General features: G+C 36.9%; 1 protein-coding gene across 1 annotated transcript in view; it reads right to left on the reverse strand.

The window, feature by feature from the left end:
- LAMA2 (laminin subunit alpha 2) overlaps positions 1-16,644 on the reverse strand; it is a 614,367-nt gene that overhangs the window by 82,654 nt on the left and 515,069 nt on the right. Inside the window, exon 41 of the mRNA XM_060114490.1 lies at positions 6,435-6,537. Coding sequence (XP_059970473.1) covers positions 6,435-6,537 — 103 coding nt within the window. The remainder of the gene's footprint in view (positions 1-6,434; positions 6,538-16,644) is intronic.

Below are 16,644 nucleotides of genomic sequence, written 5' to 3' on the forward strand. Positions count from 1 at the left end.
GAATGAAAATCACTAGACAGAGTTGTATGTTACTTCCATTAATAATATGCATTTACTTATGTTGACCTCATTCCTGGTACTGTGCTAAACATATTAGAGTTTAGTTTACTTGGAACTGCTAACACTGAACTATGCTATGTAATATCTCAAAATAAAGCTATTACAGGTAAATCAGTTATACAGCAGAAACTAACACAACATTGTAAATCAACTAGATTTCAATAAAAATAAAAAAATAAAATAAAGCTATTACAAGTATATTTTTGATCATTAATAATGCATTCTTTTACAAATTCTAGCCATTAGAGAAATGAAATTATTACAGGACATGGAGCTGGGATTTGTGGGTTCAAATGTCATTTCTACCCCTTTTTACATGTGTAAAATGAAGATAACAACTTCCTTCATATGACTGATATGAGAAATCAATTGAAGGATGTATGAGAAAGTACTGGATTTATCACAGGCAGTTACTAAATAGTAACAAATAATTCATGTTGGTTTGATAATTTATATTGGCCTGATAATTGCCCTGGTATGTTTGCCAGTTTTCAATAATATTATTTATGATTTGCTTTCTTCTTCGTTTAAACCGCATCATCCAGAAACTAAAGTTGTTAAATTTTCTATTATACTTTTTTTTAATATATGTATATAGCTCTCATTTTCAACTAAATATAAGAATGATTTTTATAGATTTTAATGGGAATGTTCTATTTTGACTGTTGACACTCATCTAGTTAAGTTCCTCAAATGCAATTTTTAATTTTTATTAATATGAACAAAACATAAATAAATACCTTGAGACAATCCCTCATTCACAAGGGTGAAGTTTGTAGAAATGTTTTTAATTTTGAAGGGATCTAGTTAAGTAGAATCTACTGCAAAATTACCATATAGATAACATTTTGCAAGCAAAATTTTCATTACCATGACATTTGTCTTATGAGCTACTACTTGTACTCAATATCACTTCTGACTTGCTCCTTTACCAAAAAATGGAGAAATATCCTCTCTTTAAGATTTCTTTGTAAAAAAATTTTACAAGGCTACAAATCTGTTTCATCTTTTGTTCTAGAGGCTCCTTCTGAATTAGAGAACAGGTTAATCTCTGCAGAGCTTCTATCTGCAGTTCCGAAGCAGCAAGTTTGGAATAGGTAAGGGATCTGTATGAAGTCAGGTGGAAACCTTGATTTTGACCTTTCTGGTAATGAGAGATTCCTGCTACTCTCTTCCATTCACTCATTCTTTATCAAATATTTGTTAGGGCCATGAGTTTTAATGTGTCACCTCTGCACCATGGCAAAAGCCCAGCGTTTTTGTCCAGCAGTGGTTAAAAGCATCAGCTTTGAAGCCTGACTAACTTGTTAAATTGTTGGCTCCACTATATTTATGAAGTTTATTCAATCTGTTAGTATTTCTTCGACTTAAATGATTTTGCTTTAAATATCAAAGGTGGTCAACTGTACTAAATTATATAATATATGATTGCTCTGTACAATTTATTAATTTTATTACATTGCATTATGGGGTTTTTTGTTGTTGTTGTTGTTTTTTTGCAGTACGTGGGCCTCTCACTGTTGTGGCCTCTCCCGTTGTGGAGCACAGGCTCCAGACGCGCAGGCTCAGCAGCCATGGCTCACGGGCCCAGCTGCTCCGCGGCACGTGGGATCTTCCCAGACCGGGGCACGAACCCGCGCCCACTGCATGGGCAGGCAGACTCTCAACCACTGCGCCACCAGGGAAGCCCCTGCATTATGTTTTCACCTTTGGATATTTTAAGAACATAAGAAGTACAATTTCCCTCAAGTTACTTTACTATAATTTTTCATCCACTTATATAGTCCTTTGTCTTCTTAATATTGAGATTTCTAAGAACCTGCCCCTAGGTCAACCCCATGACTGAGTACAGGATCCCAACGTCTGTGCAGGAAGAGCAGCTGTTTAAGGAAGAAAGCTGGGTGAAATTCAGAACACTATTCCTGCCCCTAGCATCTTGTTAATTGATTTGATGAGGTTGCTACACCCAGTCTTTCCACTTTGGGGTACACCTAGTCTTCTTTCATGACATTATTATCCTATGCTTCCCTTTCGCCTGTTACTGTCACAAGTTTGCAAAGTGTCCTATCTCTGATTGCCTCTTTTGTCCAGACATGTACCAGTGACTATGTATGGGAACTTCTAAGATCACTTAATGGAACCTGTGTTTATAGGAAGGCATATTACCGATAAACTTTGTCCTGATCTAAAAGTGCCAAGTCAGCTCTTGTTCAGCATGGGCACTGTGCTTTCTAGGTCCTCAACAGCTGTTAGCTGCAACTGCACAGGCTCTTCTACCCCACTACACGGTTGTAGTAGAAGCCCAAGGAGAGGAGGAAGGGGAATTTGCCTGGTGGCAAGATCTCCAAAGACTTAAAAGATATCAGGATAGAGGGAATCCTCTCTTCAGCCAGTGGAATGAGAAATCAAAATGACCAGACATCAAAAACTCCATGTGGCTCCTTTAGGGCAAGCTCTAAAGCCTGACTGTGGGCTTGTAGGCTTGTTTTGTTTGGGCCAGCAAGATATTCTAAAAGAAATGTACTTTAAACAACTTTAAGTAAGACAAGTACTCTCTCTGGTTCTAATAGTTCCTGTCCTTCTATGTTTGGCCACTATTTTGCCCCTTTTCCTTTTAACTCCTAAACCAAGCCCAATTCGGTTTCAATTTCTCAATTTTCTATATTCACAAGGTTAAGGAGGAACAAAAACTCTGTATGAGGAATCAGCAATTTCTACAGGAAAAGATTGCTTTGTTCTTCAGACTACAGTAGGCTAGGGGATCCAGGCTTGGTTTTTTCCATTTAGTCCAAAATTATTTTTTGTCAATGGAATGGATTTTGTTTCTCTTTCATATGCCTACCTATGGGAAGGCTGATTCTGGCAAATGGTAGTATGCAAATTCAAAAGGAATATATATATGTATACTTTTGGCTGCACCGCACGGCTTCTGGGATATAGTTCCCCGACCAGGGATTGAATCCGCACCCTCGGTGCTGAAAGCATGAAGCCCTAACCACTGGATCCCAGGGAATTCCCAAAAAGAGTATATTTTTAATAATATAAAAATGCTTTATTTACTTTTGGGGGGGCAGGGAATAGCGACTTTATTTGGAAAGCCAGCAGACTATGAAGACTAGTGTCCCACAATATTTAACTCCTGAGTCATACTTTGGCTTAACATCACTGCAATATTCCTGTTTATTCTCTTTTTTCTAATCTGAGATAATAACATAGATTCTTAACAGGTTAGTAATTGCAAGTGTTATTATATTCATGATCGCAAAACCATTCTGATACACTTGTCTGGACTTAATGACTCAGTGTCTGGAGAATCATAGTACAGAAGAAAAGTATGGATTAATTTGATTAAAGTAAATGTTTGGAATAATTCTGGCACTGTTCCATATTTTGGACAGCATCATATGTCATACAATTCACTGACTCCATATTCTTGGGCTTGGAAATAGATCTTTTTATTCCATATGCGTGTCGTCCATTTTACAGAAATGTTATCTATTTGTTCATAAGTAATTAAATAGTTTCACTTATTTTGGGCAAAGATGAAAAGTAGGGATAAATTAAGAAGTAAAATAAAGTTGAAAAGTTACTCTATATAAGATCAGGTATATAATTATAGAATCTTAGTATTTTCAGACTTCTAATATACCATCCTCAGCTTCATTCCTTGCCCTGTACACATTCCATGAGAACCTCAACCAGCCATTTTATTGACAAAAATGTTTCGTCAATCTACAAAGTAGTATTAATTCACCCAGTGGCATTAATTTATCTTCTAACTCTTTCAATCATCAATTTGTACCAAACCCTATATCCTTCAACAAAACAATTTTTATCTCCATGGACGTTCAATCAATTCAATGTAGAATGGCTTCAAGTCTCAAATGCACAGAAGGGCAAATTTACTTTTAACAAATGTATATTCAAAAATTAAAAAGCAAAACAAATTGCTCCTGGCAAGTTCAGGTTCCCTCAAGGCAAGGACAGCATAAAAATGGCAGGGGGAAGCTCTAAGTCATTCATGACTAAAGCTCATGAGCTAACTGGATTGTACTGAATCGAACCAAGGAACAACTTAGAAATATGGAGTGTATACTGGCCTCACCATTTTTATTCCTTCTAAGTCCAGGCACCATAGAGAGAGAAATGACTAAATCTCTATTTTTAATAGCTGCTGTAAAGTATTCTGCTCTGTAGGGCCTATTTCAGCAGTTCCTGGTGGTAATATATGGCATTTCCCTGATTAACAGCCATTTTATAACTTGTGTAATTGGCCACAAATCAGGGGAATGTCATAATGTAGCAAGAAAACATTCCTGTCTCCATCAGAGCCTTGGCTTGGATTTCTGGAGGAATTATTACTTGAGTAGTTTGTGGGTTTTCATTACTTTAAATAATGTACTACCTGAAGTACAAAAAAAGACATTTAAACTAATGAACATTTCTGTCACCTAACCCCTTCTACCATGCCTGTCCTTAGATTTCTTTCTCCCTTGGAAAAAATTTCTTAAAAATCAGATTCTATTTTCATTTTTTTTTTTTTTTTTTTTTTCGGTATGCGGGCCTCTCACTGTTGTGGCCTCCCCCGTTGCGGAGCACAGGCTCCGGACACGCAGGCTCCGGACGCGCAGGCTCAGCGGCCATGGCTCACGGGCCCAGCCGCTCCGCGGCATATGGGATCCTCCCAGACCGGGGCACGAACCCGTATCCCCTGCATCGGCAGGCGGACTCTCAACCACTTGCGCCACCAGGGAGGCCCTATTTTCATTTTTATAACACCAGTATTTGTGGGGAAATAGAGGCAAGGGCAGGGCTGGAAGTAGGGTGAGGTGACTCAGGCACTCCCCTCAGGTGTGAAATTCAAAGGGGCACCAAAAAACTCAGTGATCAAGGTAAAAATGTTTTAATGCAGTATTTTTTTTAATCAAAAAAGATCAATGATGAGCAAATATTAACATTTAAAATAAAAACAGGATCTAACTCTGCACTTGCATGGCTCAACCTCTCTCACCTCACCCTGATCCCAGCTCCGGGCAAGGACATTGGAGATGAAGGAGTGATGGCAAACTAATGAGATCAACTCAACTTGCCCAATAGGAAAATAGGGTTGACTCTATAGTTACTGTTCAGGTTGTAATACGTGCAGTCTCCTGCATAGGATTTTATATATATATATAAGGGGTTGTATTTCACCTGTGATATGTAATCCAAAGCATTTACTATCAGAGTGCCATCTATAATGGAGAAAGATCGTGTAATTCCATACTGGCCTCTACTGGAGACTCTTCGTTTAAAGGATGACAAGTATAAATGATGATAAAATCTCTTTTCTTTCTAAGGTTAGTAAAGACCAACACCATTCTTTTACTTTAAAAATATGCTTATTTCCTGATTTGAGATAGTCATTGTGATACTATACACTAGAAATACAAAGTTAAAAAGAAGACCCTGTGACTGTCCTCAAGAAGATGGAAGCCAAGTCCATGGCTGCAGTGATTTGATAAGTCTATGAGAAAGGGATGCACAGAGAAGAGGCAAGTAATTCAGATGGGGTGCTAGGTTTCCCAGAGAAGATGACATTTGAGCTAAATCCTGAAGGTCTGGTAGAAGGCAGTTGGATGAAAAAGAAAGAAGGATGGTGAGAAGTTCCAAAGAGAAGAATGAACACTGTGGAATGTGGAGGCTTGAAATGGTAGCATGTTTTCAGAGGACATGAATGTTTCAGTAAGGTTGCAGAGCTGGATGCAAGCCAGAAAAGGGTGAGTGAGACTGAAGATAGAAACAGGAGGCAATTAAATGAGAACAGGAGATATTTGAATGAAATAAAAATATAATAGCTTATCTAGAGTGTGGCTGTATTGAATAATACATTTTTAATGCAAAACCCATAATATATCAGGGTAGATATATTATGCACTTTGATCCTTGAATTAGGAATAAAATACATAAAAGTGTATTTAAAAGGTGAAAACTTTTCAAGACGTGCCCCACTAAATCGAGAGTTTCACAAGGATATTTATACTACATCTGCCTGATTGATTCCTTTGTGACTATGATTTCTAAAGTCAAAAAAAAAAAGGTGGGGTTTGGTGCTCTTTAAAATTTATCATACTTTAAAAGTTCCTATACTCTAGATACAGATGAAATGATGCTATAGAAATTAGGTTTAAAAATTATGAAGTATTGTCCAGTGCAAAGTGAGGTGTGAAGGCAAAATATTGATGAGAGAGTTTACTTGCACTAAATCTAGATAGTAAAAATAATCATAAAAATTATGCTGCAACAATTACACTTTTCCAATAATGTGATAAAATATCCTACCAATTACAACTACAATTAAACAGAAAATAATAATAAAAAATGGCCACACTAACCTTTTACATCATTTGCTAACTTCTTGGCTTCATTAAGAAACCTGAAGCTTTTCTGAAGAGAGCCTTTGGCATCTTCCTGTAATGAACCCTGAGGACCTGTTGCCTGTGGACAGAAAAAGAAGTGTCACATATCTAAAACAAAAGAATTATGGAGTAGACATATCTAGCAGGCAATTGGTACACAGAGTTTACCTTCAGGAAAGCATTCTGGGCTACATATGCAGAATAATAAATTATCAGCACGTATTTGTGACTAAAGTCAGGAGACTGTTTATTGGGAGATGAGGAGAAAGCCTAAATAGAACCCTTAGGAATCCCAACATTTAAAGGCAGGTACAGAAGGCTGGGTTGGCAAGGTGATTGAGATTCCAGAAAGGACAAAGAGAACCTAGGAGAGCATGATATTATGGAAATCAAGAGATACAGAAGTGGCTCAGAGTATGATGACTGGCTATGTTGCAAGGTCAAAACTGGTCAGCACTATCAAGTGCTGTCAAATGGTCAAGCAAATTAAGATCTAAGCACATCCTTGACTTTATCCCTAAGCACATTTCATTCAAGTTGTGGGGTAAGTGGGGGAGAATTTTCTGTACCCTAGGTGTTGAATTGAGGAAGAACACTGCTCCTTTTTTGAAATGCATCTCAGAGTACTAGGGCAAAACAAAATCTTCTAAATGACAATCTCTGAGCCACAATCATCTCCTAGCAAAGATGCATTTGTTGAGCCTTGGACTAAAAGAGGTGACACAAAGATAATAGAGTGATATGGGAAAACGATCATTTAAATTGAATGTTTAGTTATCCATTTTAATAGTGTTTGCTCTTCAAGAATCATTACATAGTACATTAATACCAAAAGATAAATCAAATAGGATCTTACCTGTAAATTTTAAATTGGAAGAGTATTTCAGGGTGCAAGATGAGCTAGAGAATGCTAAATACTTACTGTTGAAGTTATAGATCTGAACTCAGGTCAGCCCAGACAGAATACTCTTCAAATACATCTCCAGTGCCTTAATAACATTTTTTATCAGTCATATGATTTAAACATTAAACTAGGAGAGATTTCAGAACTTGCTACTGTAGTGGCAAAATTTATTTTAAAGTGTTATTCCAACAGTTTTAAATAATCTATTGTTCATAGAACAGATTGATTATATAATACTATGACATCTACAGAAGGACATATAGGAAACATCTACATAAACAAAAAGAGACATTGTGCATTTATATCTAGCACTTGCAAAAAGAGCTGACAACCCTGACAAATTACTCTATGGGAAATGGACACTCTCTTCAACTGAGAACACAGAAATTCTTAGTCCTGCAGTTTCCTGGGGGAAATTAGGTACAGTGACACCACAGAAGTGTAATTTATTTTGAAAAAAAAAAGGAAGAGTGTCAATATAAATGGCACAAATCCAATGTACCTTACTCAAAAAAAATAAGCCTCCATTACCCACTCAGGTTCTATATTTGTTCCAAATTTATATGCCGTTCTTACTCCCTTGGTTATAGGTTTCCTGAATCAAAACAGATTAGAGAAAGGAAATTACAAAGAAAGAAGGATGAAGATTCTCTAAATAGGCACAGGAAAACAGCTGAAGTGACAGCTGACAATCTGTCTGACAATGAGGAAAGAAAAAACTAACAACTAGAGAGAAGAGTTTTTAAATCTCAGAAATCCAAATCGATAAGAATGAAATAGGTTTCAATAGATGCCAATATTATTGTAGTAAAATAACTAATGTTGATAATGATGATCCTGAGCCATCAGGATAACATGGGTCATTCATAGTACAAGATGAAACCAGACAAAGCAAGCTTTCCCCATAGCCTTAACGTGTGAATTCCTCTCTACAAGAACATAATCTGGTATCTAACAACCAACATATTACAGCTAATCTTGGATATGCAAAGTGAGGCATGGGAGTAAAGGAGGGAGAGAGAGTTGACTTGCTGTCCATAAGAAAATTAAAGAAATGAGGTAAGAGAGGAGGGCCAGACAACGTGTAAAGAGGCTAAAGTCTGAGCCGTGGAAACTGTGGAGGGATTAGGAACAGCGATGGGCAATATTTATTTTTTTCTACTTTCTTACACTTTTCAGCAGTTTTATTGAGGTATAAAAAACTTCACATATTTAAAATTTACAATTTGATAAGTTTTGACATTTATACACCCATGAAACTGCCAAACAATCAAGGTAGAGAACATACCCATCATTTCTTTTCAATCCTTCCCTTCCACCCCTCCTTGTCTTCCCCCGTCTCTACACAAACACTGATCTGCTTTCCATCACTATTAGTTTGCATTTTATAGAATTTTATACAAATAGAATCATCCAGTATGTACTCTTCTTTTTGTCTGGCTTCTTTCATTCAGTGTAATTATTTTGATGTTTATCCATGTTGTGTGTGTATCAACATGTGATCCCTTTTTTATTTACATGGATATGCCCCAATCTATTTATTCATTCATCTCTTGATGGACATTTGGATTATTTCCAGCTTTGGCTATTCTAAATAGAGTTGCTATGAACATTTGTGTACACATCTTTGTATGAACATATGCTGATTTCTCTTGGAGTGGAAACCTCTAAGTGGAGTGGCTAGATTATCTGGCAGATGTATGTTTACATTTTTTAGAAACTATCAACATGTTTTCTAAATTATTTGTACTATTTTAAAATCTCACCAGCAGTGTATGAGAGTTACGTTTGCCTACATCCTTGTCACTACTTGATATAGTCAGTCTTTTAAAATTTTAGACATTCTAATAGGTGTGTACATCATTTGGTTTTAATTTGCATTTTCCTTGTGACTAATAATGTTGAGCATCTTTTCATGTGCTTATTTATTTATTCTTTGGCTAAGTGTTCAAATTTTTTGTCCAAGTTTTAACTGGGTTTTTTGTTCTTATTGAGTTTTGAAAGATATTTATGCATAATATGAATACAAATCTTTCATCAGATATGTAATTTGCAAATATGCTCTTCTAGTTTGTACCTTATCTTAATAAATGGCTGGATTTGATTTGTTTTAACATTGTCCATAATTTTTACATCTATGTTCATGAGGGATATTGCTCTATAATTTTCTCATTTTTTTTGTAATGTTTTTGTCTGGTTTGTATCATAGTAATACTTGGCCTCTTAGAATGAGGTGGGACATATTTTCTCCTCTTCAATTCTCTGAAGAATTTATTACTTCTTTCTTAAATATTTGGTAGAATTCACCAGTGAAGTCATTTGGAACTGAATTGTGTGTGTGTGTGTGTGCGTATGTGTGCACACGTGCATGTGTGTGCATGTATGTGAGGGTTTTAAAACACAAATATAATTCCTTAATGAGTATAGGGCTATTCAAGTTATTTATTTATGGATGAGTTTCAGTAGTTTGTGATTTTCAAAGAATTTGCCCATTTCATTAAAAATGTCTAATTTTTGGCATAAAGTTGTTCATAATTTTCTCTTATTATCCTTTACTGTATGCAGAAGTTGCTGTGATTTCACCTCTTTTATTCCTGATATTGAATATTGGTGGCCTTTCTCAATTTTTCTGATGAGGCTGACTAGATGATTATCAGTTCAATGATCTTCCATTGGACCTTTGCACCATCATCCAGCAACATGACTAAATCCTGACTGAAGTTCATCTGCTGATAAACTTCCCTGCTGTCAATTTCTTATCTTGCATTTATGAGTGTTACCTGCCTTTTGCTTCCAGACATCTTGTTTTTCCTGTTTTTCAGGTAGCCAGTGATTTCTTCCTGGATTCTTAGTCAACTACTCCTTGCTCAGATGTAAAGAGATGGGCAGTATATATGGGGGTGTAGGAGATATTGTAGCAACAAGGTAAGGAAAGACAAGGAGACAGGGAATTTTGATGTGTGGATGGGGGAGCAAGTATTTTGGTTGCAAAGCACTGTAGATTTTTGAAGGGCAGTGTTAAGAAGTAAGGCTGTTAGGTAGTTTGGAGTCAGTTTCTGGAAAGTTGGAATGTTAGACTAAGGAAACCGGACAATAAGCAATATGGAGCCATTAAAAGTTTCTGAGTAGGAATGTATGCTCAGAGCAATAGTCCAGGAAGAGGAATTGGGCAGCTGTGTGAGAGGAAAAAGAGATATCAGTTGTCTATTGTAATAGTATGAGCCAGAGAAAATAGAGTTGTAACCTTAGGCAAGGGCGTTGGAAATGAGAGGTTTGGGTTCAAGAGATGTGGAGGAATAAGACAAGTTTCAATGTTTCAAGGAGCACTTCAAAATATTAAAGTAAAGAGATGATGGAGTACAATTGTCAGCTATAAGCAGTGTACTAACAATCCAGGTTTAAAAGACAAGTCTTTCATATGATAACAGAATGGAAAACACTAACACGTTATGGATGAACAGAACTGTTTCAATTCATTGGAATTTGGAGAGTTCATTTTCCAACATTGCTTAGTAAGTCACTGAAGCACATCAGCAGTATCAGGACAGGTGATGAAGCAGCATTTTCCAAGCTAATTATACTTCATGCATATTTATAAGCATCACATCTGAGTTTCTGGGCTGTGTCTACAGCATATGTGAAATATAAATGAGGTTCTTAGACTTGCAAGATATTTTGTTACTTGCTTTTTAGAGATTGTATTTTTATAAATAATAAGTTCTTCTCTGGGTATATATACATATATGTATTTATAAATTATCTAAAACCTTTTATTATATCACACAAAATAGGATCTATTATTACATGTAGGTTGCTATATGTTTTATTAGCTAATAATCATTTATAGAAAATGTGAGATAATTTAAAACATCAGAGAAGGAAAGATACAGGAAAAAGTAAAATGATAAAGTCTACAAAGATTTAACAGAGGCTTGGCACTTAGTTGGCTTTTAATACATGTTAGTTTTCTTCTTCCTACTATTTGTTAAGTATTCATAGTGACTTGTTTAGGCATCATGTCATTGATTAATAGATGAATGAATTGACTGATTTACCCAATAAAAGTTTTTGGCTCTCTCAAGCACCAGAGTAAGCTCTGATTATTCAAAGATCGAAAGACTCTGCCTTCTCTAATGGAACTGAAGTGGAGTGGAGAGACAAACCAAAAAATCCTTATAAAGAAAATGATGACTGCCATAATGGAATATGGAAATATCTAAGTGTTTTGTTGTCAGAGGAGGCTCTCTTAGCGGGAGGAGATGTGCAGGTGATACCTAAAGTTAAGTTTATCAGGATGGTATACGCACACCTCACTGATGTATTATTTAAATAAGCAAATTTAAAAGTTATTGTTTATATTTCTTTCTATATTATATTTTTTATTATTTTTCTAAATGTTCCTGTACTAACTTCTTTATTAGAGATAAATTTTCTGAATTCATTGAAAAAGTTGGTGCTAAGGAGAGATGCATAATTGTTTTTGTTTATTTTTGTTTTCTAAAGAAAGTACTAGCTGAAAATTCATCAGCGTGGTTTATAGCCTATTCCATTACTTCCTCTTTATGAAATAATTTATTTTAGAAGACAACTGCTGCACATTTCCAAAGTGGATAATGTGTCAAGATAATATGTGACTTAGATGATTTTAAATTCAAAATCTTTTTAATAAAGAAAACTGTTCAAAATGTGCAGAGGTATATGTAAGGGCTGATAATTAGCTGCAGTGTGTTTATGTAAAATATTTATCAGAAGAAATTTATATTTGGGCATGTTAGGCTGTTGTTAAAAATCGGGGAAAAATTTCTTACTATAATAAAATAAATTCTTAGAAGAAATCGTGGTATCTAGCACTATATACATTTTAAAAGACATAACTTTTGAGAACACTGAAAAATGTGCAAGTGATGTTACTAGATATATTAAGCTACAAAACAGTTATGTAAAAATTACCCATTTGTACAAAAGCTATTTGCACAGGAAAAGGTATGGACAAATAAACAACATTATAAACGTCATTATTTGTGGTTGGTGAGATTACACACATTTTAGATTTTCTCCCTCTTGCTTGTCTGTATTTCCTATTTTGTTTTATAATGGACCTGAACTGCTTTTGTAATAATTAAAAAGATCATACACAATTTTTAAAAAAGGAAATCACTGTGTATTGATTTTAAAGGTGTTTTAATATAACCCATATTTTAAAAATCTACAGGATACTAAAATGAAATTGTGAATCAAAAAAATGAGTTCAGAAACAACCCAAAGAATGACTTTGGTCAGAAATCTGGTGAAAGAAAGGTTGTAGATCCTAGCATTGCATAATATCCTAAAATGGGACAGGGGTTAGATGAGTCTCTGGAGGACTGGAAGCAACTGAGCACACAAAGGAGACCAAGGGATGAAACAGAAAATCTCCAAAACTACTCATGAGAATTTAGAATTCATGACTGTGAAGTTGCAGCTTGAGAACACCAAGAAAGACAATTGAGAGAGGATTTAAAAGTATATAACTAGGGCTTCCCTGGTGGCTCAGTGATTGAGAGACCGCCTGCCAATGGAGGGGACACGGGTTCGTGCCCCGGTTCGGGAAGATCCCACATGCCGCGGAGCGGCTGGGCCCGTGAGCCATGGCCGCTGAGCTTGCGCGTCCGGAGCCTGTGCTCCGCAACGGGAGAGGCCACAACAGTGAGAGGCCCGCATACCGCAAAAAAAAAAAAAAAAAGTATATAACTAATTGAGAACAGGTTTTCACCAGTCACAGCATGAGAGCCATTGCTCCATCACCCTTGGGTGCCACTGGCTTGCTGCTGACAAACTGTTGAGGGTAGGATGGGTGGGTACCACAAGGAGTCTTGATTTTGAGTACAGACAATGGATAAAGGTCTATTGAGTTAGAAAACCTCCTCAGAGGGCTTACTGCTTTCTTTCCAGTTAATATCCAGAATCAAACTCAACACGGCAATTTCACTTCTTGATTATTCATATATTTATTATTGTATTTATTCCTACTGGTGGAAATCTCAAATACCAGGTCTGAAAGAATTGCTGCCTTGAGTAAAATTAGTTTAAATTTATATTGCATTATAGCATCACCCCAAAGAGTTTCTGTGTTGCTGACTGACGTAACAAACTCTTTGATTTCCTTTTTAACACTTTATGCCCTCAATTTTTAAATATGCCAAATTCTGGGTAATCAAATAGAAGTTTGTTATTCTGCTTCCAATAGATTGTCTTAAAGTTATTGACGCAAATGAGTGTATCATGTACAAAGAAAATCAGTAAAGTCAGCTGGCTTGATGAATACCATTTTCACACACAGATTCAATATTTTTCTATGTAACTTAGATCCTCACTGGCTTTTTCGTATTTGTTCTTGTGTGACTCAGTTCTTAGATAAGTTGCTGAATTGCTGATGGAGAAAAAATGCTCATCAGTTTTACCGACAGATTCAATTGTCATACTTATTATGGATTATACTATTTTTCCGTTAACACTACACTGGTACAAACTTTAAATCCCGATGATTATAGATATAAATAAGAAGTGAAAATTACTGTTTGAATGACTCCTAAGTAATCACTGGCAGAATAAAATACAAGGTATATGCGAGCTAAAGTTTAAAACTTGACTGACACTATATTATATTGGGCCTTTTGAATGCAATGTGCATTCTGCCAATATTTGCACACTTCTTTATGTAGGAAATAAAAACTCAAAATGACCTTGCAAGTATTCTTTATGTATTTTGATTCATCCAATTACACAAAGCAAATATTAAATAAGACAGACTGAAAAGACGATATGACCACATTTCTAAAGAGATACTCATTAGAAATACCTTAATGTTTAATTCTATTGTAAGATTCACAGTGTTTAACTCTGTGATGTATTGACCAATAGCAGTGATATCAAAAGATTCTGGCTACAGATTAGGAACCAAGATGGCAGAGTAGAAGGACGTGTTCTCACTCCCTCTTGTGAGAACACCAGAATCACAACTAGCTGCTGGACAGTCATTGACAGGAAGACACTGGAACTCACCAAAAAAGATACCCAATCCAAAGACAAAAGAGAAGCCACAATGAGGTGATAGGAGGGGCACAATCACAGTAAAATCAAATCCCATAACTGTTGGGTGGGTGACTCACAGACTGGAGAACACTTATACCACAGAAGTCCACCCACTGGAGTGAAGGTTCTGAGTCCCAAGTCAGGTTCCCAACCTGGGGATCCGGCAATGGGGGGAGGAATTCCTAGAGAATCAGACATTGAAGACTAGTGGGATTTGATTGTAGGATTTTGACAGGACTGGGGGAAACAGAGACTTCACTCTTGGAGGGCACACACAAAGTAGTGTGCACACTGGGACCCAGGGGAAGGAACAGTGACCCCAGGGGAGACTGAACCAGACCTACCTGCTAGTGTTGGAGGGTCTCCTGCAGAGGCGGGCAGTGGCTGTGTCTGACCATGGGGACAAGGACACTGGCAGCAGAAGTTCTGGGAAGTACTCCTTGGTGTGAGCCCTCCCAGAATCCACCATTAGCCCCATCAAAGAGCCCAGGTAGGCTCCAGTGTTGGGTTGCTTCAGGACAAACAACCAACAGGGAGGGAACCCAGCTCCACCCATCAGCAGTCAAGGGGATTAAACTTTTACTGAGCTTTGTCCACCAGAGCAACAGTCAGCTCTACCCACCACCAGTTCCTCCCATCAGGAACCCTGCATAAGCCTCTTAGATAGCCTCATCCAACAGAGGGCAGACAGCAGAAGCAAGAAGAACTACAATCCTGCAGCCTGTGGAACAAAAACCACATTCACAGAGAGATAAGATGAAAAGGCAGAAGGCTATGTACCAGATGAAGGAACAAGATAACATCCCAGAAAAACAACTAACTGAAGTGGAGATAGGCAACCTTCCAGAAAAAGAACTCAGAATAATGATAGTGAAGGTGATCCAGGACCTTGGAAAAAGAATAGAGGCAAAGATCAAGAAAATGCAAGAAATGTTCAACAAAGACCTAGAAGAATTAAAGAACAAACAAACAGGACTTTCCTGGTGGTGCAGTGGTTGAGGGTCCACCTGCCGATGCAGTGGACACGGGTTCATGCCCCGGTCCGGGAGGATCCCACATGCCGCGGAGCGGCTGAGCCCGTGAGCCATGGTCGCTGAACCTGCGCGTCTGCAGCCTGTGCTCCACAACGGGAGAGGCCACAACAGTGAGAGGCCCACATACCACAAAAATAAATAAATAAATAAATAAAATTTAAAAAGGTTTTAAAAAATTTATAGAAAAAATTGAAAATGTGAACATGCTTAACACCTAATGTCAATAAATAGTTCAGAAACACCTATTATAAGTACCACAACTGCATCAAGGAAGGATAGTTGGAGACTGAATATTAAACCAGATTAAAAAATAAGTTTTAAGCTTTGGGGATGATATTTACTATCGGCATTAAGCCAAGAGAGGGATCCGAATAGACTGCGCAAAGTTTCTTAAAAAGCTATTACTTTAGCTGACACAACTCAGTACATGGACAGAATGCACTCAACTTGGAGACAAATCTTCTATCCTCAAATTCTGACCTGCTATCTTCTTTCCACAGCCTGATTAGGAAATTCTGGCACACCACTTGAACCTAATTCTAATCAATAAAAAAATCCTACAAGGCATCTACATTCAAATAAATATTCATAGATGATCTCAAACTAAGTAGGGAAAGAAAGTAATTTTATTTTTTCTTTGAAATTTCCTTCTCTATTCAACTTTCCTATCTCTATTGGCAGTATATATATCTTGTTCATTCTGAAAATCTGGAGCATCCTAGCCTTTCTAGATTCCTAGTATCAATGTTTGGAGATGGGAGGGGGCAATTTACATTTAGGGATCAGCTACTATATACCAAGTATTACCTATATGAAAATCATGGAATATTACTTGTGAAATAGTGCAAATGAAATTCTCACAGAGTTATTCATGCTTCTGTCCCCTCGAGGTCTATTTTCAGCTTAAATTTTAATTCTGGAGACATTATTTTCTGGTAAAAGGAAGTAGGAAGAGGAAAACACCATAGTCACTAAGCTGTGAAGTGGTGGCAGCAGGCCATGGGAGCAGAATGCCCAGAGTAGAAAGCAGGCAGAGATGCAACATCTTTCAAAGCCCCGGATGCTGCGGCTGTGCAGTTGGCGTCTGACCCAAAGCCTCTTCTCCCTAATTATTTTAAGATTTTGTTTTCTTTTCCTCTTTAGTTTCTGTAGTTTAACAATGATCTTTCCAGGTGTG

This window comes from Mesoplodon densirostris, chromosome 12 (assembly GCF_025265405.1).
Source record: "Mesoplodon densirostris isolate mMesDen1 chromosome 12, mMesDen1 primary haplotype, whole genome shotgun sequence".
NCBI lineage: Eukaryota > Metazoa > Chordata > Mammalia > Artiodactyla > Ziphiidae > Mesoplodon > Mesoplodon densirostris.